Source organism: Patagioenas fasciata, chromosome 7 (assembly GCF_037038585.1).
Source record: "Patagioenas fasciata isolate bPatFas1 chromosome 7, bPatFas1.hap1, whole genome shotgun sequence".
Lineage (NCBI taxonomy): Eukaryota > Metazoa > Chordata > Aves > Columbiformes > Columbidae > Patagioenas > Patagioenas fasciata.
The window spans coordinates 15877175-15904665 of NC_092526.1; the positions used below are offsets into that span (position 1 = coordinate 15877175).

Consider the following 27491-nt stretch of genomic DNA (forward strand, 5'->3'; position numbering starts at 1 on the left):
GGGCAGCCCCGCCCGCGCCGGGGCTCAGCCCCGGGATCGGCGAGCGGGCGGCGGGGTCGGCAGCGGTACCGGGGCCCCGGTCGGGTCATCCCGCAGTGCTGCGGCGTGGCACAGCGCGGCACCGGGCACCCGCGGGCGGCAGGTAAGGGGGGCGGTTACCCACGCCCGGGTCCGGCGCCGGGGAGGGATCGGTTCCTCAGGCAGCGTCCTGCTGCCTCGGGGTCGCCCCTTCCCACGGGAGCCTCCCAGCAAACCCACCATCCGCGGTTTCATCTGCCGTGAAGGGAGGGGTTGAATATTTTTCTGTAACGTTTCGGGTCACCCTCCCCAGCGGCGCGGGGAGATGGCCTCGGGAGCGCGGGTGCGGAGCCCCGGCCCGGAGAAGCCGGTGTGATGCTGTGGAGGTGGCACGAATGGCACAGGCAGCTGCTGGTGCTGTCCTGCCGGGGACCCGCGAGCGGAGGATCCTCGCCCCTGACGGGCACTTTGTCGGGAAGAGGCCGTGGGGGCTGCGGTGGTACCATTTGCCATGTCCCTAATATAGCCTTTTAGTGCCAAAATGCCCTTATGGTTTTTGTTTTTTTTTCTCTTAAAATGCCCCTCAATAACCTCAGTATTAATTACTCAGCTGACACAGAGGAAAGGCAATGTTATTTTCCTTTCTATCCCACAATGAAGTGACAGAGCATCATTGTCCATTGCAGGTGATTTTAACCAGTGCTGATGTGCCCAGGAGCGTGTGTGCATGTTCAGTATCTTTCCAGGCACCTCCTCTGTCCTTTTCAATAGAAGAGACATTTGAAAGTACATCTCAATTTTGTCCTATTATTTTCACCCTAGAGGAGATGGCTAATTTGAGAAGAGACGGAGAATTTTTTTTAAAAAGACACATTTAAGTAAAGTGGGAGAATTGTCAAGTCTGTTTTGGTTTTCTCATTTGTTAAATGGATTTGTTTACTTGTCCTTAAACATGTTCTAAGGTTTAATACTTTAAATCAGAGACAATTGTAAGATAGCATCTTCATCCTGAAATGCAGTGTATTTCAAAGGAAGCCGTCTGCCCTAGCTTTAAGTGTAGGGAAGGGGAGGCACAGAGAAGTTAACGATGTGTCCAGACTCATTCAGCAAAGGGTGACAAGAAAGGAATAGACTTCTGGTGACTTAGGCCAGTGAGTTAACCGTTAGGCAAAGTTGCCTTCTGGGTGGGTTAATGTTTGCAGAATACTTAAATATTTTAAAGCACAGTATTACTTTCTGGAGGCAAAACGTGAATCACTGTGGGTGACAATGCAAGATTTTTTTTTTTTTCCCTTTTAATTATATTTCACAATCTGGAGACTCCACAGATCCCCCATTAACTGTCTCTGGCTGCCCTACATATTTAGGCAGGCTGTATCAGAGCAATCATTAATTAATCCCAGGGAGAAGCACTCATCTGTGCTAGTGAACTAGATCTTCATATTCCAACCTGCCTGCCATCCCAACTGAGGCACAGGCCACAAAGGAAAATCCAGTGGGCCTTCCTGCTCATATGACTTGGCTGTTCTCAGTGTTCTTCCTAGAGAGCATTATCAAGTGATTTTTATTCCTATTGGGATAAATTGCTTGGGTTTTGGCATTTCCTAATAGCCATAGAAATGCTATAAATAAGGGACTGAACACATGAGTTAAGGTTCTGTGAGTGATGGGTAGGGGGAGAAAGGGGAAGGGCATAAAGACTGGAGAGTAAGAAGGTGAGAAAATGAGACATCCATTCCTTGGCATTCAATGGAGGGTCACCCCTTCTGGTACAAAACCTTTCTACAAAGAACAGAGCTGAAATAACCAGCGCTCACAGATACTTTCAGTGAGGCAATGGCTTCTATTCAATGTTGTGTGGATTGCCTTTGAACCAAGGATTCAAAGTGTACCTTTGCATGAATCAATTTTACTCCAGTGGTTGAAATTCAAAATTATTTAAGCTGAAAAGAAGAAAATCTTATTAACTTAAATCAATTTTAATCTTCTCCTACACTTGTACTTCCTTATTCACAAAGGACTGTTCATTTTCTTTTATTTGGCGCATTAAAACATGTTGGTCTGTTAATACATGCAGCAGCCATAGTGGTAAATTCAGCGAGCAGAAGGCTCTCCTTACATATTTATGTTATTCTCTAAACTTAATGTTCACATTCTTAATTTTTATATGGTAGGAAATAGTGTCTGATTAGACAGCTGATTTATTTATTTAGTATGTGTCAGCTTGCATTTAGAAGAAAATAAATCTGCATTTAAAGCCTCGCAGTCTTCATTTTTTGAAGTTAAAAACCATCTGTATTTTTTTCCTTGGTATATCTATCACTTAAAATATGAACCATTCAAAAATCAAAATGACACATTTAGGAAAAAGAACTAATCAGTAGTTTTTTTTCAGTTGTCAGCTCCGTCAGGGCTGTATGATTAGCACGTCATTCTTCAACATATAGTTTTTTATTTATAGACAGAAGAGGAAAAAACTAGATTCCCTGTTTTTACAGCTCCCAAATTGTGTCTTGGCTTTGAATGAACTAGTTCAGTTTGTTGAGATGAACAGGAAATTCTGTGTTTTCAAAAAAGGCTACTTTTGTCAAAAGCTGGTTTTGTGCTTTGCCAGCCTGTGGCTCAGCTATTCAGCTGATGACACCTGCCAGTCTGGTATGCTGCTGTGTTTTAAAAATCCTGGCAATATTATGTACTGCCTTTATAATTCCTTATCGCCTTCTGTCCTTCAGGCAGTGTCTGCCCTCCCATGGCTTGTAATCCACGTTGGCAAGGGAGAAGGTCTCAGAGCTGCTGAATACCAACCTGATGTGAGAAAACAGCTCCAAACAGGAGAGAAACCTGTGTGGGATCCAAACTCTGGGAGAGGAATCCCTGGGGCCAGCAGTCTCACAGGGCGGTGAGAGCAGACGAGATTTAATGAAAAGCATCTCAGTGCCTGAAATAAAACTTTAAGGGCAGACAATTTCTGACAGAGGGTTTCTGCTAGTTAGCCCTTAGAAAGAATGAGTCTTGCACTCCAGCAGGCTCTGCTTTCCCAGAACCCCACTCTTACGGAAGTTCCAGGTTCACATCCTTCTTCTCCTGGGATACCAAATTGCATGAAGTGTAACAACTGTAATTTCTTTCCCCCCATGCCAGGAGTGAGCCAAAGCCAGATGAAAACTGGTATGAGTTTCTGGTTTTTTACCTCTCTGGACCTTCCTGTGGGATTATACATAATACCTTTTTGGAAATCCCTGCTACTTTCACCTCCTGTCTGTGCATTCTCTCCTGTGGCTGTTTTTGCTTTCATCATCTCTCACCAGCAAGTGAGAGCCTTTCTGTTTCCTCACTTCTGTCATGTCAGGACACCTCCTGGTCAGCTCCAGCTGATGGGCAGGCTCTTGATCAATGTCTTTAGGGACTTCCCCTCTGGAAAGGTACTTTACTCTCAGTGGTATCTCAGGGGATTTCAGACTAATTAGGAGATAATCAGGATTTTACAACCTTTCAACGTTATCCCTAGGAACTTCATGCCAGTAATTAAAAACATACAGGAGATACTGAAGATGGAGAATCCACTCAACGCAGAGTTTGTAGTGGCGCAAGATGTAGAATATCAGCATCAAACACTTTGAAACTGGTACACAGGCAGGTTTTCTAAAGAATCACACACCCTGCTAATATCATAGTAATGATCCTGATGCATTCACTTGTCTGCAATTGAAAGACCTGCATTTTTAATACCCTGGCATCATGGATCTGTATCTGCACTTGTATCCAGTTGAGAGTCCCCTGAGCCAACTAATTCCTGCTGCTGGAGATACTGTCTAAATATCTTAGATTATATTTACTGTGCAATGCATTAAGCAACTGTGAATCACTCCCAAGGGAATCTCCCAGTTCTCTCTCTGTGCAGTTTGGCTCTTCAGCAATTCCTGGGCTGTAGCTGGGTGTAACGCGGAGAAAGCTCCGATCTGAAGCCCCCAGATATCTTGCCCAAATGAAAACTGTAGCATGTACTTTGGTGTCAATATTTTTCAGATAATCCTTTCCAGACTGGATTTACAATTGACAGATTTTCCATTGGGCTGCACGGCTGCAGCTTCTTGCTCTCTATTTGCAGGTATTTCTGTGTGATCTCTCCTCATTTTGTCTGAGCAAAGCACTTGGGTGCTTGGTCATGCCAGCACAGAGCAGGGCAGGAAAGGAGACTGAGATGGTCAGGGATCTTCTGATTAGGAAAGAAAGGAAGAAAAATGCCTGAGGTGCTAACAGAAATCCTAGTTTTTAGTTATGGTAAAGGTCAGGCAGGAGTCCAGCATGCATGAAAACATCCTGGCAAAGAGCACTGCATGATTTCCAAAGAAAAGATTTGGAGGTCTTGCAGTCTTTCGCTGCAATAACTACCTGCCAGCCAGGTCTCTAGCTAGCTTGGACTAGGCTGTCTTGCATCAGCACAAGTGCTTCTCACCCACCACTGGTGCTTCATGGCTCTGCGTTCTTCAGACTTAGCAACTCCCAATGTTTCCACTTGCATATGTGTGTGTGGCTATACACTGTGTAGCAGGTGTTTTCTCTGCACTCTGGGAAGGGAGGTGAGGGGTTTAAAACTGTTTTCATGTACTATATGCTTGCTCTGTTGTTGCTTTTTTTCTGGGCAACTGCTTGGATGCTTAGAGGAAGCACAACACTTGTTTGATGTGTGGAGCAAGCTTCTAGTGCTTCTTCCAAAACTGTTTAATATAAAGGCTTCAAATTGAGGTTGGATCAGGTCTTATACCAATAAAAACAGATGCTACACCTGATCCCAGCTTAAGGGCCCTGCTGTGGAAGCAGGATGCTGGGCTCGAGTTGGTGGGACCCACTTGGTTCAGTTGTTCCTATGGTAATTTGTAATCCAGCAGTGATCTGGTGAGTGGGTTTGGAATTAAAATGGGCACCTGCTGTTTCAAGGTGCAGGATGCACTGCTTTGGCAAATGCAGAAGTGAGGGGTAAGCAGGGGAAAAGAGAGAGCATGACTCCACTTTATCATTGAGGTTTTTTTCCTACACTATTTAGGGACATATGTTAGGGTTATTCAAGATTCTTATCTAAACCACTTAGATTACTTCAAGGATTTCAAACCAACCTCCATTTCCAAGTCTTTCTTCTTTTAAAGCCTTGGTTCTCTTTAAAAGCTAATGTGCATGTGCCATTCATTGACATTTCTAGCAAAGTATAATAAACATGAAGAAACAGTCCTCATCCCTGTGGAGGCAGTGGGAAGCTTTGAGTCCTTTGTTTCAAGTTTTATTTCTACAAGTCTGGACAAAGAAGTGGGGCCACAACAGAGAGACAGCACTTCAGACTTTTGTTCTAAAAAAAAAGTAGTACAGTTTGCAGATTTTGAAAAAGTTGGCATGCAAGAAAATTGATTAGGCATTTCATTTAATATAAAATAAAAATGCACAGCTGTTCTTGTATGCTGTTTTCCAGCCTTGGGTAATACTGATCTACACAGCAGTTATTATTCTGTGACATTTGGAAAAGTTACGGAACAGCAGAATAAAATAAAACGAACTGATTCATAAAACAGATACTCTGTAAAATGTCCTTGACTTTTAAAAAAATCTCTTGAAAATGTCATCCAGAAAAAATTTAGTGATAATACTTGGGAACGCCTTTCTTCGCTACTTGTTTTGTTGTTTTCGCTATATCTGTAGAGCACTGTCAGCATTTGGGTGTCTCATGGAAGGATCGCTGGGAGAGCAAAGGGCCTGAGCTGCCCAGCAGGGCACCAGGAGCCAGCAAGCCCTTAATCCACACCCAAGCAAGCCTAGCCTTGCTCCAAATGCAGCTTTGGTGGTGGACGACCCATCCTGGCCAGTGTAGGTCCGGCTCATCGTGCCCACAGGTCTCATCCAGAAGCTGCTCAGCATTGTTAGTGCGGGCCAGTGCTGGCACTAGTGCCACTTGCCAACAGGCAGGAGCCGTGTGCCAGTGATGCATCACAAGGACTGGGCAAACTTGGGTCTGTTGGTGCTTGCCTGCAGAGATTGTGTTGCTTGCCCACTCCTCTCTTTGCTTTTAGCTTGGGCTTTTAGCACCCTTTGCTCCTGAGGGGAAGGCGTGAGGCAGGGGGCTCCATTAGCAAACACCAATAATGTTTTTTGGTGGCATGAGTCATCTCACTGCATTGTCCCCTCTGCTCTGGTGCTCAGTGCCGGCAATCCAGCCTGAGCTCTGCTCCTGCTTGTATGCACCCCCAGAGCACAGTCATTTTTCTTGTCTCTCTCCAGAAAGCATTTTGAAGCTTGTGGAATAAGCAGGGAGGGAAACACGGGTGTGATCTATGAGTTTTGCTGTTTACTTTTTCCCGCTGGGATGGCATAGGCGGACATTTCTCTTTGCGCCTCTTGTTATACAGAAACTCAGTGCAGCCATGTAATGGGCCACTGCCACGAGGGATAGTTTTTCTCCCCTTCCTTAGATGTTATTTCCTCTAGGGGTAGCTGCATGGTGATCCTGATGAGGGAATCCATCTGGCTAAAAATAACATTTTATTTTCTTTTAAAATGCAAAAGAGTTATTTTCAGTGAGATAAATCCCCCTGTAAAGCTCACCACAAGCTGCACAGACGCTAGTACTGATAGGGACGGGCTGTCTTTGCCTCGTCTTCTAACATGTCATTCATCACATCCTTGAGTATTTGCTGGATTCAAGTAACTGTGTAGTCTAGTCTGAGCCAGTTTCAGCAGGGTATGGTGAGGATGCATATGTGAAAGATCATGTGGAGTTGTTTAGGTATTTAAAACAGATCCAAAGCCGTTGAGGGAGCCCTACAGTTTGGTCCTCTACCAATGTAAGTTCTGAATTAAATATACTTTCTTACACAGGTCTTGCCACATGTTTTTGTAGGGTCTGGGGCTGCATGTCCTTCATTAGACCAGTGTGTTTTGTCCTAACATGATTGACTGGTGACAGATATGTCCTGAACAGCTGGATGCATCTGATACCATCTATTTTTCATGTGTATGATCTGCCAGCAGATAGCCCGTTTAAAAATACTAGGAATTGGAAATAATCCTTTGGGTAACATGCATCCTCAGAAACACACACATGCACGAAACCAGCGGTGGGGTTGGGTGGAGGAGGGACTGGGGATGGGGAGGCTATGGAGTAAAAGGAACAGGCAAAGGAGGACCCATGGGCAGGGAACTCTCTCTCCAGGTATGTCTCTGGGGTAAATTTCCCCTTGTCTCTTCCCATCCTGGGCAACTCTCAGTGCTTCTAAAGCACAGGTTGTTTTTTGTTTCTGCAGATAACGCCTACATGATGTGAGTGAAGACACAGTGCCAGTTCTTCTTGCGTGTTGTACATTTTATGTGGCTATAAAAATAAAAATTGATGCTCCTCACTGCTTACCATCTACATTTTTTCCTCTCATATCTGTTCTGAGCAGCCATAAAAAGGTTACATGTGCTGTAACAGGGATTTAAGATGAAGGATTTTATTATCTTGTGGGAAGCCTCTTCCTACCTGTCTGCTTTCAAACTGGATAATTTCTCTTCTGTTAGCAGCAGGATCAAGCCCTGAAAACCAATGGAAGAAAACTTCATTTGACCTAAATGGTGCAAGACCAAGCTTTTAGGCTCCTGTTTTGCGTGTGAAAGACTAATACTGTCATGGGAAGCATAACCAGCAGTAGCTTTCCTGCATAGTAACAGAAGATTCTGCTTCTAAAAATTCCTCTACAGAGTGTTTTTACAGAGCTGCCTCCCCAGGGTTCGCCATCTGTTTTCACACAGAGGTTAATAACAAACTGTTTGGCTAATAAACTGTTCCCTGCTATCTCTGAAATGTGACCATTTCTTTTTCTTCCCTCCTGCGGACAGTTAGTAGGTTCATGTCTGCCCCTGTGCTCCCACATGGGAGACATCACTAATATTAGATGCATAGCAGTTGTCATGCTTCAGCTCCACAGCAAGGCTTTTAGGGGTTAAGATCTCGGTGTATGGCCAAAAGAGTTGATGCTGTGGACAGCTGTGCAGTGCTGAAGGCTGGCCTTGTTTTTACAGGATGTAAAGAAAAGGAAGAGAGAAAAAGTAAGCTTTGTGGACACTACTGCGATTTCTGCAAGAGCCCATGTTTTGTTTGCAACTAGGGAGAAAATATTCCCAGGAAAAACAGGACTGGAGAGTGATCCTGGATGATTCACCTGCATCCCTGCGGGATGTGGGGCTGATGGTGGTGTTTCAAATTGCTGTGTTCAGAAGGTGTGTACAGGTGGCAGAAGGTATCCCAGCTGCTCCATTAGCCAAAACAGATGAGAAAAGAATGAACATGTACTGTGAAAACAGGCTTAAGATCAGGAGGCATCTCTGATTTTTCAGTCTGATTGCTCCCTAGTAGAAGCCAGAGGCCTTCCCCACATTAACACCTTTTCTGATCAAGTACTGGTGACCAAACTGCTGCCAAGATACCGAGTCCAGATTTGGAAGTTTCCAGTGATGGGACAACTCTCCACAGCCCTCCATGATGTACATCAAGTGATACCTACCCACTTGGTTAAAACACCCACCTAACGTCTGCCCTGTACTTGTATCTTTCAGCTTTTATCTTACTGCATCGTCCTCCACTGGAAACAGAGATCTTCTGCATCATGTTTTTGTTTCTGATGTAGACAGACTGACATCAGATTTTACCTCCTTGTGCCTTGAACAGAATAACCTGGATTCCTTCATTTCCTTATCCCAAGGGCTCTGACCCAGCCACAGTAACGGTGTTTCATAGGGGCTTGCCCCCCATTGCCCATTCCTTCCCCTCAGCTCAGGAGCATGAGAAGAAGAAACTGAGCTGCCACCACTTGATAACCCTGTTTTTGAGGTGTTTCTAGTCTTGGAGGTAACTCACAGTGCAATAGCTGCTGTAGTGGGAATGCAGATGTCAAACAAAGCAAAATAATCCATCAGCATCTTCTGCTTATTAATCAGCATCCTGCCGGCCCGGTGAGCGCAAGCACTGGACACAGGTTTCCAGCAGCGATCCTGTCAGTGCCAGATTCAAAAGTAACATCATCTCGCTCCTCCTTGCATAGTCAAGATTGACAGGGTCCTTTAGGCTTTGGCATGATACTGAAAACTGACATAAGCTTATCATCTGCTGTGGGTTTAAGCAAGTTCACAGCTGGATAAACTAAGAAAAAAAAGCCCAACCACAAATCTTCGCCTGTAACTTTGTGTTATTTTTAAATGTTACTGGCAAGTCATCCCATTTTCAAGGCAGTAGGGACTGAGCATGGAACTACAGCCAGGAACTTCAGGAATTTAATCCCAAATCAACTTTTGTGTATCCACACTTCTAGTAGATCATCCCAGCAGTGATGCTTGTGGCTTCTCTCTGGCTCCAAGCGTGCTTGCTTTTCACCACCTCTGGGAGGGGAATCTCACTGTTGTCTCAGGTGCTCATTGGGCTCAATAAGGTGATTTTAGGATTTCATAGATGCAAAATATGAAGTTTTATTGTTGATCCTCAGAGAAAAATGTTAGAGCGTATTACACCTCCTGGATGAATTTACTACAATGAGTGAGTTTATTCTAAATAATAATATGAATGTTTGAGTTCTTTAAATCCACATACAGACAACTGGCCACAGTCTTAGCTGTTAAAGTGGTAAAATTAAAAGTCATGTGTGTGTGTAAATGTATGAGGCATAAATAGTTGATCTAAAGTTCTGCAACAAATTTCAAAACAAACCAGCAAAATATTCTATTTGTGGAAAGACCAGAACCATATTGCTCAATCTGAAAATGCTCAACTTTTTTCTAGCATCTGTTCAAGAATAACGATTTCCCCAGCATTGTGTGGGCTATAAATTATGATAACGTTATTTCTTAGTTTTCTGCTAAAGAGATGACTCAGATACTAGGCTGAAGCTTAATTACTGGTCATGTGCATTCTTTATAATGTTAATGTAAAAATGTTAATGTAACAGAGCTCTTCAGAGCTGTTAAAACATTATTCAGTGTTTTCAGATTTGTACCTAAATACTTCATGAATACTTGGCACAGTCAGTTTCTTAAATGTTATGAAATCTGAGAACCATTAATCCTGCGTCTTCCACATTCATGGAGCAGGATTTGTCTGCCCCAATGTGTGTATAATTGTATGATTTTTCCTTAGGCACCTTTCCCATAGATAACAGTGTCACTTGAAATTGCTGTTAATTTTGCTTGGATGAGGAGTGAAAAACTGAGCCCTTATATTTGTTACAAATATTTGTGAAGATTTGGGTTGTTTTCCCTGCACAATCAGAAGACTTTGCTGTGGTTTCCAATTCTCTCCCAAGTGAAGTCATCTTAATAGTAATTTTGCTTTAATTCACTGTATATACTATATTTTTAAGGTTTGACAGCATTACATAATGCTAAATTGGTAAGATTTGAAACATTGTTCGTTTCCACATCATTTGATTACTTTTCGTAACATCCTTACAATAGTAAATCAGAAGGCCCTCAAAATGAGAAAGGGCGGCACCAATACGGCTGTTGTAACTGCAGGATGAGTGCAGTTGTCTCTGATCCAACCAGTCCTTAAATCGGGCAACTTATTTTTCTTGTATGGTTTCATTTCTTCATTCTCACGCATGTGGGCCAAAACTATTGTTTTCTGTTTGTTTCCAGCATTGCAGAGGAATGTTAAAATCACCCAGTAAGCTGTGCTTGTTTAATCTCTTCTTATAAATGTTAATACTCTTTCCTTTTCTAGTAGCTTTGCTTTATTATATTTCAAATTGGAACTTGAGAATTAGGATTAGGTGATATACGAAACATGTATGTATGTAACAAAATTGATGTTCAAGACAGTAGTAAGGATCTTCATGTGACATTTAAACCAGTTGGAAGTAACTCGTTATAGGAAAATTCTGGCAATTTTGTGTCCTTGGTAACAAAAAGATACTTCTGTCTCATTTTAGGCTGGGAATGGAGTGCGTAGTTTGGATGTCAGCAGTGGGACATCTTACCAAATCAAAGCATCCATGGGACTGTTGTCTAATCAATGACTTGTAAGTGCAGGAGCTATTAGATTGGAAACAAGTGCTAAAAGATGCCAAGTGAGGTGCTTGAGAGCAGCAGTGGGATGGAGGAGACCGTACAGAAAGAGAGCAAGTCTGGAGGCCAGAGCCCTCACCGTGGCTCCCTGAGAAGGGCTGTGGCAACCACTGTCACCTTTGATGGGGAAGCCACTATGGACCGGAGGAAAAAGAAGAAGAAAGAGTCCCGTCCCGAGTCAATAATAGTGTATCGGTCAGAGAATGAGAATAAGGTGGAAGAAGAACAAGCAGATGAAGAAGGAGGGGAGAGGAGCTCTGAGGAAGGCTCTAAGTTCCTGGGTCAGTCCATGGCAGATGGTATGTATTCCTGGGAACACCCACTTTCTGTAAACATATTTTTGATGCCAGCATGCACTGAGATCAAGTGGAAGTGATTGTGGGACCAACCCTCTCCAAGACTGCAGGCAAGGACAACTTGAGTTCATACATGAAGACACTCTGATAAAAAGCATCAAAGGCTGATCTTGGGGTGTCTCCTGCAGTTCTTTGCAGAGGTTGGTTGTTGCCACACTCTTGGTTTTAAATGTATGTGCTGGTTGGAGTTGATTAAGAAAAATGCTGAACATGTTTTAAGCCAGTGATGCTATGATCAAGCCCATGTCCATGTCTTAAACAACTGCCATTTCAGTGAAAGGATGGAAGCAGATGGATTTAGTGGCTCTTCCTGTGATAGGGAGTTTTACTTATTATCTAGGATTTGCTGTTGCCTTCTGTTTGCATATTCTCAGCACAGCTTCCTCTTTAAGAGTGATTATTTGGCAAGGTCATTGTGGGGCATCTTGGAGCCACTTTCACTTCTGATGTCTGCCCTGGATAACCTTGCAGGGAAGATGTGTGGGAGGCAGGTCCGATAGCTAATCCTCTTGTGGTCAAGAGTGCAGGCTGAGTGGGGCTTAAATGTGAATGAATGCTCCTGGTCCATCAGCCGCACTGGATTCCCCCATGATCCCAACTCCTACTCTCATGGCTTATCTGCTGCCTTCTTATTTTTGTGGGCCACTTCAAACTGCTCAGCCTCCTTTTAAGAGCATCTGAAGACCTCCTTCCAAGCTAGTCAGAATTAAAACCAGGAGAAAGTATATTTTAGCCTCATAGAAGAGTTAATGGCCAGTACCACTCCAGGGACCACGCTAAACCAATGTCACTTGGAAGCTAAGGCAGTCTGTTTGTGACTTTAACACACATACTAAGACTTTCCTATTTTGTGCCTTTGTTGATCCCTTAAAATGCAAATATAATTACATGAGAGTTTGTAAGGATTTTCTAAACTTTGAAAATAAATTTGGATTGTGACACAGTGCAACTGTAAAGTGAAATACTAGCTATTCAAGCATAACTCCATGTATGGATATGTTTATTCCAGAACAAGAGCCTTAGTCATATTTATCTAATTCACTCCAAGTGTCCATGCTGTTCAGGAATAAATCTATGAGGGTACCAGACAAAATAGGCATACCATTTTTTATGCACTTACTCTGTCTATTCTCTTTCTCGTCTACTCCTGCGGCACTTTCCCTTCACATATTGTCCCCAGTGCAGATGCTGGAGTCTTCTCCCATGTTATTTCTTTCACATGGAATTCCTGTCTTCGGCCTCATTAGCTCTTCTTTCATTTTGTTCTGTGATAATCTTCTTTATACTGCATTGCTTTTTGTGTTCCATCTTTTTTTTATTTTTTTAATTTAACTATAACTCTATATGCAGTATCTAATTGTCTTTGAGGTCATTGGTGATTTAAACAAAATACTTTGTACAGAAAATAAAACCGATATAGATGAGTTTGTCTGTATTCATAGGTGTCTGGAACATGCCTTTAGACAGCCGATATGTCACCTTGACTGGAACAATCACCAGGGGAAAGAAAAAGGGTCAGATGGTGGACATCCATGTCACATTAACAGACAAGGAGCTGCAAGAACTGGCTAAGTCAAAGGAACCGCCCAAAGAAGATGTACCTGAGAAGAAGAAATGTGATGTTGGGCTGGACAGAGGACCCCACATCATCCTCTGGACCATCATCTGCCTCCCCGTAATTTTTGTAGTGTCCTTTGTGGTTTCATTCTACTATGGAACCATTACATGGTACAACATCTTCTTGGTGTACAATGAAGAGAGGACCTTCTGGCACAAAATCACGTTTTGTCCTTTTTTGATCATCTTCTACCCAATTATAATTATGGTTGTGTCTTTTTCCCTAGGCCTGTACTCAGCTGTGGCCCAGGTAGCATGGTCCTTTGGATACTGGTGGCGTGCTGTCAGGGATATGGAGAAGGGCTTCTGTGGCTGGCTCTGCAGCAAGCTGGGTTTGGAAGATTGTTCTCCGTACAGCATTGTCGAGCTGCTAGATTCTGACAATATCTCAGGTAGTCTCTCTGGCAAGAGTTCTGCACAGGGGGTTGAGACCTCGGCAGTCTGAGCTTTTGTCCTGGATGACTATTTTGGTCATATGAGAGTGGTTTTCACCTAGAAAATAACACACAGATTTTTTTTTTATATATATATATATATATATTTAAACGCAAACTTAATGAGTAAAATATTGGGCTAGGAGTGCTCTTTAAATGTCACAGAATGCAAGTGTGCTAGCTTCACATGGTCTGGGTGGGGAGGTGCATGGGTCTCCAAGGATTTGTCATCTGTTTTAGCTAATTACAACTTCTGGGAATGATGAGAAAATCCCGGTCTGTGGGGCTTTGTCTGTTTGTGAGGTAGCAGAGATATATGCTGAAAAGTCCACTTCTGTAAAGTTAGACTTTACTTTTACAGAATGGGGCATAACAGTGATCTGTCAACTCGGTGAAAAGAAGTCTCTATTTGGGGGATTACCTTCAGGAGCTAGGAAATCATTCAGAGGTAAAGGCTAAATTGCAAAATGTGATGTTTCTGCAGTTTTCCTAGAAAGGGTCCGTTTCCAGTCCTGACAAGTGCAGCAAACCTTCCAGGTAGGCTAGCCACTTAGACACTGTCAAAATTTGAAAAATAGACCACTACAATAGTTGTATCCAGCCTTTCACTGGGAGAGGGCAGTACAGCCTCTGACAAAGACACACCTGCATTTGGTCTCTTGACAGCTACTTAGAAGCAGTGGGCTATGGGAGTGGTACGCAGTGTGCAGTGCCAACAGTTGCATTGTAGGGAAGAAACATCTGCTCTGAGGAAAGGTGATCAGTTGGCATGTCACTGCAATGCAAGTGTGGACTGCCAGCACCTTTATTTAGGGAAGTAGAAGGTACTTGGGATGGGAAGGTCTCACTGAAATGGCCATTCTGTTTTTCAGGTAGCTCTTACGGAAGAGCTGCTGGACCTTCCCTTTCAGAACAGGGGTGTCCCTTGCACCTGTCTGTTACTGCCAGTGCAAACTGCATTAGTGTCTCAGCTCTGGAAATCTGCATCCCCCACACACTTCCTGGTTAATTACATGGAAAAGCAATGGATTATACATGCTCCTCCCCTCATGTCTCATTTTCATAATTGGTTTCCCTCCTTTTGAGACTTTGCATGGCATCTTAGTGGGCTTCCAGACCAGACTGAGGTGTCCACCAGAGCCTGGAGAAATTTTAATTGTCTCTTTAAAAAATGACTAGCAGAAAAGTTATTTTTCTTGATTGACTGTTGGGGTTTTGGCCTGAGGAGGACATGAGGAAAATAAAAGAAAGGTATAACGGACTCTAATGGCAACTGAGTTACACATCTGAAACATGATTAATTTTCTGAATGCTCTAGTTCAGCTGGTGCTGCTAGAAAGTCTGGCCCAGCCCCAATCCAGAGGAGCCCATCATTTGCATGCATGTAGGTAGGTAATAGGTAGTTTGCAGTCAGGCTGCAGAGACAGTCCTGTCTGTGTGTTTCACGTCCTCAGTCTCCCTAGCAGAGGGGGAGCTGCTCTAGTTTTAGGATGGTAAAGAGAAGCATTCAGAAGCTGGATTTCACAGGAACTAGTGTTTTGTGTTGCATTTCAAGGATAGGGCCAAGACTATACTGTCTGGCTGTCCTGATTAGGACATCTAGAAACCTGTGATGTATAAGCAGTCCATCTGATGGATGCTCTAGGCCTGACACTGAGAAATAAGTTAAGTCCCTGCTGTATCCTTGGTCCATCTCCTTCTAGGACATCCAGCCAAAGCAGCCTCTTAATGCTCGCTTGAGGACTAACAGTGTGAACAGCATACAAGCCACATATCAAGAGCAGGCTTGGCCCTACACTTTACAGGTACAGCCAGGCTGTGTTGGCTGCTTCCTGATGCACAGCTTTCAGTTTTTACTGGTGAAGTCTTTAAAGAAAATGACCAACTTCCACATTAAAAAAAAAAAAAAAAAAAGACCCCAACCTGTGAGGCAATGGCAGGTAATACAGGGGGGTTCAAAGAGACATATGCCTGGGATCAGTTCATGCAGTGGAATGTGTTTTACAGGGCTGTTTCAATCAGGGAGCTTGATATGCCTCTGAATTCATAGAGAAGCTGAGGATAAGTCATGCCAGTGCTGGCAGTCTGTACTGAGCCAGTGCAACCACTCTGCTTAATACTCCTCCACGTGGAAATCACAGGCTTCCACATGGCTGGAGGGTGGGAAAAGTGATGCTTAACAAGCATCAATGGGAAGGCTGGCCTGCTGGCAAGTGTTCACGTGCTTTGCCTAGAGGGACACTGCTGGCATGAAAGGAGTAGATTGTGTATCTTGGCCCCAGCATGAGGCAAACAAGTGGGTTTGGGGGAAGGACGGCTGGCAAGTGTGCATTGCTGGAGAGGGAGAAAACCTGATTCAGCTGTCACTGCCAAAGAGCAGCTGTTCAAGGCTAGACGAAAGGCTGGGGTCAGCAGCACAAAGAGCCTTCAGCTTACAGAGGCCTTGAGTGCTAAATACAAGCTCATTACAGAATACAGCCCTGTGAAATGTCTGCTGAACTGCAGGATTTGCTTTCAGGATTGCAAGCAGCCTGCCAGCATGGAGACAAACCCAAATCTGTGCCTCTTACTGCTATATAGACACAAAGGAGCATCAGAGAAGTCACGGTACCCTCTCTCTGCCATGGCAGCTACGCTTCTGGTTTGGATTCCACCTTTCTGGGGATATACTGGGATATCGTGTGTTTCCTACTTCTTTATGCTTAACCAACCTTGACTCTGTTCCTGCCGAAGTCAGGGTGTTCTGCCATTGATTTTGGTGGGGGCTGGTTCAAGCCTGGGGCTAGTTCTGGTGCTATTTATAAAAGTTTGATTCAAACTTTTCTCAAAACAACTCTGGATAGCTTTCTCTCTTGCCTGTTATCCCCCAGAGTCATTTGCCTGCTGCAAAATATATAATCATAATCACTTGTTGTAACAGAAGAAAGCACAAATTTTTGTCTTGGTCTACCCTTGCTTTCAGAAACTCACAAAGAATTTCTGCTTATGTGCCACTGTCAAAGTGCAGGGAATTACAGTTATTTGGATTATTGAGTGTGTTTCTGACTCTTCCAGTCTGGATGGATTTTTTTTAAGCAAAGATAGCGTGTGTTTGCTGATTGTTGTTTTTAATTGCATTCCCTTTTCCCATCCTTGCTGGCCTGGGTGGAGAATAAAGATGTATGTGGCTTTAGAAGAGTGTTGCTCTCATGCTTCTGCTTGACTATGTGTTAAAAACAGAATGGTGGATTGGCACAGTTGTTCCATGCTCATAATTGATTACAAATCACTATCTTTGAAGACCCACTTTAAAGTGTGTCTGAAATGGGTGTCAGTTTTACCTCTTGTTAACCTGTGTGTATCCAGAACTGCCATAGCTCTGGACTCTGAGTTCTTCTATGTTTTTACTTCACAGCACAAAAATGAAAATTTCTTGATTTAATTTCACTTGTTGAGTATCTGCTTGGTTTTAGCCCAAAGGACCTGTAGGGACGGACACGCTTCCATACCAAAATAGGAAGTACATTGAACTCTACAAATATGGTCTGTGTGTCTCTGACTTGGAACTGCTATTTACAGCTGTGCTGGGAGGATTTCTTACCACCCCTAAGAATTCCAGACATGTCTCTATTATGATAACTCAAAGGACAATCCACCAACACAGTTCTTTGAGGTGTCTAAATATTAATTGGCACCCTTGATGCTCTCCCGCACAGTTTTACTACAGTCCTACCCTCCTGGTAGCACAAGGCAAAAAATTGACTTTTTTTTTTCTTCTAAGAAGGAGATGTATATCTCTGGAAAAAACAAATGAAATTCCTAGCTGAGGGCTAGCACAGCTTCAGTGTAACAGCTTTTTGAGCCAAAAGGCTACCTGCAGGTCATTTCCTCAAACTATTAGTGCCACATCCAACAAAGCAGGTGGAGCTACCAGGAAGGTGCTCTTGCCTGCTGCAAACATTGCCAGGGGAACAGGGTTCCCCATGTGGTAGATGTACATGTGGGGACTTCCCACCTCCAGTGAGGAAGCTGGTGAAGGACTTTTGGCTTCCCGGATGTGGCAGAGTGGGATGGCGGTACGGGGACCAGAGAATTAGGTTATTAGTCTTTGCAGTTCTCATCTTTGAGGTACAAGGTGATAATTTTATAAGATAATGGTTAGCAGTGGGAGAGACTCCTATTGAAGACCTTTACACCAGGCAAAAAACACCAGTATGACTGCACCATGTGTTTCACCAGGGGTAGGGAAAGTGCTAATTCTGCCTGGTGACTTACACATCCCAGTTTCTTTGAGAACTGACAGATTTGTTGATGTGGAGGCAGTTAGCTTGATGTGGATTGATTTCTGAGTAGATTTGTCCTTCCAAATCTATTCCCTGAATGGGAACTCACAAGAGAGAAAGGTTGAAGCAAATACAGACCTTTTCCAAATACTGCTACCCATAAAAGGGGGCTAATCCACTTGGAAAAAGGACTTTTCAATTAATTTGGTGAATTAGAAGGGACATCATGTCTGCTTGCCTTAACTACTAAAGCATGATTTCTCTTCTAACAGGCACTCAATGATGAGGGAGGGCTTGTGGTTGTGTGTTTGATAACAGGGTAAATTGCCATGGGGTTCAAAAAGCCCCCTAAGCATCCTTCCACATAAATGGGTGAAATGTGGCTGCATTTGAACAGGCAGCTCCGGGAAAGAGGCTTGAGGGGCTCTCATGGATCCCCTCTGGTTACCCAGCTCCTTTAACTTTTAGTCTTCCTAATTTCTTGTCATTACACAGTGGCTGAAGTCTGTCAAAATGCATTAAAATAAAGAGAACACTTGAGCCAGGCCAACAATGCATTTGTTCCTGTGTTAAAAAAATGCTCTTGCTTTTAGTGAGCTAAAACATAAAACCTTCCCCACAAAAACAGAGCAGCTAAAATCTTTTATGCTTTTCATCCACTGAAATTAGGTATGCCATGGAAGAATGTGACCTGGAGCCCTCTAAGATACATAATTTCTGCCCAGATGCGATCTCTCTGTCTTAGGGCTCCTTTTTTCCAACCATTTCTTTAAGCTGGAAATTTAACTTCACAAGATAAAAAAAGATAACTAGAGAATTTGATAGTATGTTCTACCTGGCAAATAAGATACAAACCCACCTCCCAGGCAACCTGTTCCCTCAGGGCTTCATTTATTGCAAGTTCCTCCATCAGAAATGTATATTAGGACTAATATATTTCAAGGTACCTTTGACTATCTTCATATGCACGCCAAATTCTTTCTGCTCCTACAGTGATACTATAAGTTAATAAATTATTTCTACTACAAAATAACAGTAAACTGGCTTATTGTGATATGACACAAATGTATGTCAATTTATTCTAGCCTGGTTGTCTGAATCACCTGCAGTCGCAATCCTAACAGCCCCAAATATCATAAGTAAACTGAGTGGCTTTTCTAGCATCAATGCTGGGCATGAATCCAACAGGTCCTGGGGTAGCTGCCATAAGGAGAGCATTCCATTTATTCAGTCTTTCTTCCTAAAATACATTACTTGCCCTAATCTATGGAAGTGTCACCTTCTAATGTCTTTTGCTACGATGTATTTAAATGTATTTCTAGCGAGCTGCTCTTATAATTACAGGCAATTACTAGAATATCCTTCCATCATAATGGAGATTTTTCCTTAACATTTTAACCATGTAAAAGTTGCACACAGAATTAATAAACACAAGCAATTTTAACCTTCATTAATTTATTCAAATGAGCTCCCTTGTGACTTCAGAAATGAGCAGAAATAATTCCTACTATCTGTGTGTAGTGAAAAAAAGAAGTTAAATGTTTAACACAGTAAGCAGTATCCTCCCAGGGCACATGTAGTGTGACATCTCCCTTCTCACTAAATATGTGTTGGTAGAGCTACCTTTAGTGACTCAAAGCAGGTAGTAATACCAACTCCTCTGCAATGCCATTACACCCACTGAAGTGATGAACTCTAGTATTGAAACAGACTCTGAGGCAAGAGTTTCATGTGGTGGTGGACTTCAGCCACCAGGATTGCTCAGAGGCTCCAGTTCCACCCTAAAATCAAGTATCTTTTGATGGCTAAATTTGACATTTATTTTAACAGAAGGTTAAAAAACTCTGAATGTCTGCCTTGTGTAGTACAAAAAAACCTGCAGAAATCAGCAGTTGTCATCTTGATGACTCCATTCCCTCCAAGGAATTCCTGCAAACAATAACTGACAGGAAGAACGTGCAATTATTCTTCCATTGCCTCTACATCTGACACTGACACATATCTGCTAGTATCATGGATTAGCATCAATTTACACAAATAAAACCCAAACTTAATCCCTCCTTTCCTCTCAAATAGCAGCTCCCTTCTTCACACTGCTGCTTTGTCCCCCCAAGCTGTACAAACTGGGAACTCACAAGCATTAAAGGCCTTAAAACATGACATCCCCATCCTCCATATTTGCAATGCTCCATTTTTAAAGTGCGTTAAGGCTGATATTTCTCCAAATATCAAAACTTCCATCCTTTCAATCTGCTTTCAGGTGCAGGCAAATAAATAGGGGTTTAAAATGGGATCTTCTCTCCCAGCTCGGAAAGAGCCTTGTTTCGCAGCTGAAGATTCTCTCCGTCCCCTCCTGCTGGCTGGTTGGATGGATGGATAAGGAACAAATCCCTGTGCTACAGGGATTAAACTGGACCATTAGCCAGCATGTGTGCGTGCGTACGTGCATGATGCTGGTGGGGGAAGGAAGAAACATGGAGGATACTAAAGGCTTATCCTTGTGTATCCACAAAGCAGATCCTTCACTCAGTGAGTTACCCCAGCTAGCTTGTCCAGAACAATTCTGCTGCAGGAAAGTGCTTTCTAGAGATGCTGAAAACACAGCTGGATTGCTAACAGCTGCAAACAAAGACTTACTGCACAGAGAAAGGTGAGATAAAGACTGTGAAACCAGGAGCATGTGGAGAACAAAATGGATGAGATTCTGCTTCTGCAATAACACAATCTGAAACAGCAGCAGCCAATACAAGACTTCGGGGAAAAATGTTGTTGTCTTGCTGTGTCCTATAATGCAGTCTGTGTTTTCCCCCAGTTTCTAAGGTGTTGTTTCATTTTATCGGCATCTAGTGTGTACTTATTATTTCTTCCTAAAACACTGGCTTTAACATTTTTCAAATACTATTTGATTCTATTTTGCTGGGCTGTTGCTTTCCTCAAAGTAAGAACATCTGACATGAACTCCCTGGTTCTCCCCAGGAACTCAGGTGCTCTGAAGTTCAATCACACCAAACTATTTCTATTAATTTTAAAGAAAATCAGACCCTACACTGCTGATAGTCCTCTAAAATGTAATAGATAAATCATCTGTTGTAATGGATTTAACAACTAATTCAGAAAAGTCTGCCAGAGTTATTTCAAGAGTAAAAACATGTCAGGCTTCCAGTCACTTAGCAGGGGGAAATATTTCAGCTCTTGTGATACCAGGCTGACCGGGTCTCACATCGCTTCCTTCAGAAATCCTTTGGCTAATCCATGGATTTAGAACTCATGAAAACATCATCCTAAGCAGAAGCCCAGCTTAATAGATTTCAGGTGTAGGAAGAAATTTATAGGTCTACCTTCCAAAAAAATTACAATGTAAAAATATTTTTAAAAACATGGGGGAGGGGCTGTTTGTTATTGTCCGATTTCTGCCACACCTGTAGGCAGAAATTCCTCTGCAGTTTGATGATCCTTGCTGGGTGCACACTACCTAAGTCTGCAGGCTACAGCGCTTCTTCTGCCTAGGAAACTGGGATCATGTTGCCCTCCAGTGGCTGAATTGAAAATCAGGGGAAAAAGCCCACTGCGGAATTTTTTTTCTGCCTTAGAAATGCCTTTACGTGCTGCGAAAGCGCCATGGCAAATACTAAGAAGTTACACTATGCCAATCTTTAATATTTTAATAGAAAATTAATCCTTCCCCGTTCCTCACAGGTATGCAACCTGAAGCAATCTTCAGTCACAGGTGTTCCTGCTATTTTTCTCTGGCTTGCCAGGCTTGTATAGTGGGGGCATGGGAAAGTATTTAATGAGAAGCCAATCCAGCATTTTGTTTTGCCCTTATATTTCAAAGTGTGGCTGAAACCCGTTTGCAGAACCATCTCTCAATAATACATACCACTGTCACATGTAAGTACTCCACATAATTTTTTTTTTTTCCCCCTGCAATTGTATGTGACATAAATGCTGATAAACTTGTATGGCAACAAAGGCACAAGGATTTTTAAAGCTACAAATGTCTATGAAGTCTCAGTGCCCCTCTGAGATGCCTTGCAGCTGACTTTTTTGAAACATTTGACGTAATAAGGCATTTTCTGTGTTCAAAGTGAAGCTCCTTTCATGAACACCTGTGAATGCTCAGCACTTATGCATATCTAGCTGCATCTCAAACTGAGCACTAAGCAAATGTGACTCACATAACCAGTGCCTACTGGTTAGTGACTTGGGTTCAAGTGATCTGTAAATCAGAACACAGGCAACCTGCTGGAGAAAACCCAGATAACTGAATGACATTTTAAGATTTAAATTATCATAATAATAAGAATTTCCTTTTTCAGTCTATATCTCCCAGCTTTTGTAACACATGAGGCAAAAATCTTATGGCTCCTCCGGTGCACAGCCCTGATTTTATCTCAATATGTATTTAAAGAGGCTATGACAGGACAAAAAAAGTACCTGCTCCTGTAGTTGAGTCTGTTTCATAATATACAGACACAAAGTACTTGGTTAAGGTTGCAGAAGAAACTTCAGAGTCAGAATTCCCCTCACATCTTGGAGCTGGACATTTGCACCTTTCATGTTCTCTTTACTTCTTAGAGAAAACATATTAAAGAAGTAAAATTAAATTCTATTATATAGATTCCTCCCACAAGCTACATGGGTTTCAGCTGAGCTAAAACCTTTGAACTCACAGCATATGCTTCTGCCTTTTGAGCTAATTAAATAACTGACAGCTGTGGAAGCCTGTCCATTTACAAAGGTCACCTGCAGCAAAAAGTGATTCAAGATAAAACAGGAACAGTCAAGAGTGTGCTTAAACGGTGGAGATGTTTTCAAATCAGCTGAGTCAAGGAAATTTAATTCAAGGCAAATATAAAACTGGCTAAAACACTCTCAGGAAAAATAATGATTTTCCTTGAAAGGATCAGTGAGGTTACAAATATAATATCTACTTGTAAAAGGGGCTGGGGGAGTGCAAAGATGGTAGGGAGTTAAGTATTACTTATGTTTCAGTTACTGGAAACTAGCAACAAAAAATTATTAAATCATTTATAAGTACTTAGAAGATAATAAGTAAAAGGAAAAATAAGTGTGTGGTTTTGGTTTTTTTTTTAAAGAACAAATTATGTCAAATCAATCTTTATTTTTGTGAGAGAGATGCAGGCTTTTCAGATAGCCTTATTAAAATCAAGGTGAATAATTTCTTTGATGCTGTTTTGAGTGACATTCTCAAAAGCAGGCTTGGAAGCTGTTGCATATTTTGATGTACGACAAAATAACTGCAAAAGCAGCTGGAATGTTATATACAGAGCTGTCTAATGGTTACTCCCGGAGGTGGCCATCTCAGGCTAAGCATGACTTAGCTGGAGAAAAAAAATGTGCCTATGAAAACTGGAAATGACACCAAACTGAGAGGGATGGCAAGCACAGTGGCTGAGAAGATTAGAAATTTAAAAAGGTCCTTGCAAGTTTCATAAATGTTCTGAAACAAATAAAGCCACACACAAACAAACAAAAAAACCCAAACAAGCGAAAAACTAAAAAAAAAAAAAAGGACACAATTTCCTAGGTAAATGTACCATTCTGTTCATTGGAAATTATGATCATCAGGTGGAAGAACTACTGGATGGGCACTAATTCTGCAGGATGGTACGTGCATGCTACAGAAGAGTGTCATTCTCAATGTGAGCCATGATAGTGTGATAAAGGTAAATTGGGAAAAAAGGTTGCAAACAGAGTTGGCTTGTGACTTCATGCTCTCTAGGCCTAATAAGGCCTTTGCAGGTATATTACAGCCAGTGGAAGTTTTTATTCTGCCTGGGAAATGTTTGTTAACCAGATAGTCTGGAGAAGAAAAACAGACTGGTCAGAGGGAAACAGGAGGCTGCAAATCAGCAGCTGGAGTCGGGGCTGTGAGGAGGAAAAGCAACAGTGATGGTGTCTTTTGGAAGCGGAACTATGACCTATGAGAGCTTCATGCAGAAGGATTTGCGGAGCCATTTCAGAAGCGTTCCCCGTCTCCTCTGCCGTGGTGTGGGATCATGAGTTGTGGGTGAGCTGCTTTGAAGTAGCTTATGTATCAGCTGTGATCCACCCATTTGCCACAGTTTGGGAGCCCCTGGGCTAGAATGTGCTGGGCAGGACCCACTCCAAGTCAATATACTTTCATAACTCATTACTTCTCCTCACTATGTTTTTCTTCTGTGTTTTCAAGCAAGGTTGGATGGTGTGGCATATTCCTTCCTATTTAGCTTTCTAGTTTTTCTATCACAATAATTTCCTTATGTTTCCTAGTAGACTCATTTTCTTCTATTGCATGAACTAAACAAAAAACGGAGAGAGCAGGCAGGCCAACAGATGGGAGCTGTTAAATCCCCAGAAGAATTTTTTTACTATTATTTTTCAGCACAAGCTCTGTGGACTTAGAGATGATCCTCAATGTCAAAGCCCAGTTTTCCTTTAGGGAATGAAACCCATGTTTGAGTTCTTTTCCCTGCAGGTGTGTTCCAAAGAAGCTACTAAGCAAAGACCATGTATTAGGTTTGCACCTCTTGGGAAGGACCATCAGGAATCACTAAACAGACATAATAAATACCAGTGGTGGTCTGTACCACAGTTTTGGCATGTGCTTGCAAGCAGGTGTTTGGAATGACCTCTTGGGAAAAGACAGCTGTGTACACATACCTCATGAAGCCCAATGCAGGAAGATGCAACAGATGTGTTCCGAAGTTCTGCTTTGCTTCAGATGCCAATTACCTGTCTACTTTGCCTTTCAGCTTGCTGCCAAGTTTGTACCTGTAGAAATACAAAGCTGATTGGTGCCACAGTGTCCTTGCCCTGCTTCACTAATCTCTGTAGGAAATTCAGTTCATAATTCCTCATTTTGCAGTTAGTGTCCACTTCTACATATGAACTCAGGCGAAGAATAGGTAATGATTGCAAAGCTAATTCTTCTATGGAAAGTTCTGCTTTGTGTATCTATTTCAACAAAACTGCTGGGCTAGATCCCAGATGGCTATGGTATTCCTCTTTCCACAGGCACTTATCCAAAGTTTTACCCTGTGGGCAATTGCTTCAAGAGGGAGAAAAGCCAATCCATCTTTCTGGTTCTGCGTCAAAGCCATTCACGTTTGGTCAGAGCTGCCATAAGCAGCTGGGTCCCAGCTGCATCTCTCTGGATAACATGTTCCTTCCTGTAACAAAACAGGGAAGCCATTTTCTGTGCTGCCTTGTAAAAGCATTGAGTTAAACACAAGGCAGGCCCCTAATTGGCACTTCCCAAGAGCACGCTTACTTAATCCAGGCTTGGTTCTCTGGGCGAAGAAATGTAACCAAAAAAAGGAGAAAGCAGAGCAATGAGTGAGAACCTCACGAAGACTAAGGTCTGACTCACTTTGTTGCAAACGAGACCACAGCTGATCACCCTGGATGCTGAGTCCTCAGAGACATCACATTTATTATTTATACCCTGAGACTGACATTCTGTAAAATGGAAATGGCCAATTAATCACAAGTATCTTTTGGCAAGTGTTTACAAGCAAAGATCTTCAAGTCTTAATCCAGGCTAAGAAAGCCCCAGTGCCCCCAGATGGAGTTTGTTATGCAGATCTGATGATTGCCTATAAGAGAGCTCTGTGCAGACTTGAAAAGTAAAGGGGGATTCAAGTTTGTTTCAGAAAGGATTAGCCAGTTTTCCTTCAAATGGTGGAAATTGCTCTGAGGAAATCTGGCAGCATGAAGGTGCAAATGGGGAAAGTTTGGGTTTATTGTTTGTGTATTTTGCTAAGAGAGTTATAAGACCCCGTTTATGCCAGATTGAGAGGTAATGGATTGGAAAATTACAGATGGAGTTTTATGGCTACAGGTGTCTTTAGACTTTGTAAGGGAATAGGGTGCTGTAGCTGGGCTGGGCACACCAACCTTTCTGCAAAGCAGAGGTTCCTAGTATGTACCCCAATTACATTTCTTTGGGTGATGTTTACAATTACTGCTCTAGCTATGAGAGTTTGGACCAAAGCCTGGGATTCAGCTTTTGTGTCAGATCTTGGATTCAAAGTGGACTATGAAGGGTTTTGTGCCAGTATTTTGTGTCAGTATTTTGTGTCAGCTGTCAGGGCTGGGGTTTTACTTCCCAGCCCTAGCATAAAAGTAAAATATTCACTGGTTACAGTGCCTGGCAAAATGTTTTTCTGATGGCCTGCGAAAAGCTATTATTGATGTTGATCAATTCTTATCTCTCCGTTCTTCCCATTTATGTTTGTGTGTATGCACACGTATTATGTGTAGGCTGCAAGCTACGCTGGAAATTGGTTGGGGTGGGGGACTGCCTGATTGCTAGCCCAAAGGGGGCTTTTGGTCTGTAGTGAGCACTCCTAGGGACTAACATAACATCAGGAATAATAATAATAATAATAAGCAGACCTGACTTCCTTGGCTGATTAATCTGAAATCTCTGTAGAGATATTCAGGGAGACATTGAACAGCTCTTTCTTGCAGTTTCTGGGTTTTTTTCTGTCTACAGATTTCCCATAAAATGTTTGTCACATCACCAAGCTGCTTGTTCTTTTGATATGCAAAATGCTTTGAAGAGCGAATCCCTCAATTATCAATATTCCCAAAGCATGGTGATGTAGTAAGGAAGGAAAGGGGATTTTTGTCTTCAGATACCAATTTAAAACGGAAATGCTTGTGTTTGTAGGGTCAGCCTCCCAGTACAAGGTTTTTGGAGTGTTCATGTGAGATTTACTCCTTTGTAGCTATACTAATATCACCACTTTGCACTCTGAGAACCATTATAGATAATAATGTGGGGTTTGAGATAGAGTGAGAATAGAAATAACACTGGTGATGATATTCTCAAACGGTACAGGGAAGGTAATGCAGAACAAGAAGTACTCAATATTTATGATGAAATATTTGCCATTCTCTATACATTTCTCCTGTTGATTTAATATGCAACGGGTGCCCAGATATAGATGATATCTCATGAATTATAGAATCAGCAGGCTTCAGTTCCATCACAGAGCCTGGATGCAATTTGGTTGAGAAATCCTCTCTGTTGTTAATGTTGGGAGAAAGCTAGTATTGTGCCAATGTTTAACTAAATATATATAAATACACCGTGTCCCCCTGGTGATCCATGAGCAGAATACGATTTATCAGACAGTTCCATTCAGCCCAAAGCCCTGGCCGGGCAAAGGGGAATGAACGACTCCCTCAGCAGATGTGTCCTGTGGGACTCCCGGGTGCTGGGAGGACACTGGGGAGCCCTGCGGGGTAGGGGGCAGATGGGGCTCGGCAGGAGACAAGAGGCCTCGCTGGCGCTGGCGCTGCCGCTCCTCAGGGACCCAGTCCCCCCAGAGCAGGCCTGTCCTTGGCTATGTGCTGCATGCCGTCTGACCAAACCCGCAGGTCCAGCCATGCCTGTGGGACGTGGCGCTTGGCAGGGAGCTGCTGTGTCGATCTGAGGAGAAAGACGAGGGGGGCACCTCACACCGCCCTTCCCTCTCACCCGGCCGGGCCGTACCTGGCGCAGCTGTCCTGCACCTCCCTCGGTCCTAGGCGAGGCCGACGAGGCTGAGGAGGCCGCGCCACCCCCGCTTCGCCGCCGCAGAGGCGGTGAGGGACCTGTCCCCTCCCCGCTGCTGGGGTCCGGGGATGGGGCAGAGCCGGGACGGGCCCCGCTCCCCGCCCGCCCTTTGCCCGGCTCCCGCCCGCCGCTGGGTGGCGCTGCCCGCCCCGCGGAA

The 27491-nt window shown here is 43.1% G+C and overlaps 2 protein-coding genes and 1 long non-coding RNA gene across 3 annotated transcripts in view; 2 read left to right on the forward strand and 1 right to left on the reverse strand.

Annotated features, from left to right (window-relative positions):
• Positions 1–7: 7 nt before the first annotated feature.
• On the forward strand, positions 8–16676 carry TMEM169 (transmembrane protein 169). Its single transcript, XM_065841436.2, has 3 exons — positions 8–142; positions 10959–11393; positions 12893–16676. Exons 2-3 carry the CDS (start codon positions 11090–11092, stop codon positions 13510–13512), a joined length of 924 nt encoding a protein of 307 aa, XP_065697508.1. The 5' UTR covers positions 8–142; positions 10959–11089; the 3' UTR covers positions 13513–16676.
• On the reverse strand, positions 12434–27456 carry LOC136103390 (uncharacterized). Its single transcript, XR_010651604.2, has 3 exons — positions 27272–27456; positions 24430–24540; positions 12434–13559 (listed from the first exon to the last, which is right to left on the reverse strand). It is a non-coding gene; the product is annotated as an uncharacterized lncRNA (long non-coding RNA).
• The window catches only part of XRCC5 (X-ray repair cross complementing 5), a 64721-nt gene continuing 50668 nt past the window's right edge, over positions 13439–27491 (forward strand). Inside the window, exon 1 of the mRNA XM_071810892.1 lies at positions 13439–13459. The gene's annotated coding sequence lies outside the window, so the exon portion shown is untranslated. The remainder of the gene's footprint in view (positions 13460–27491) is intronic.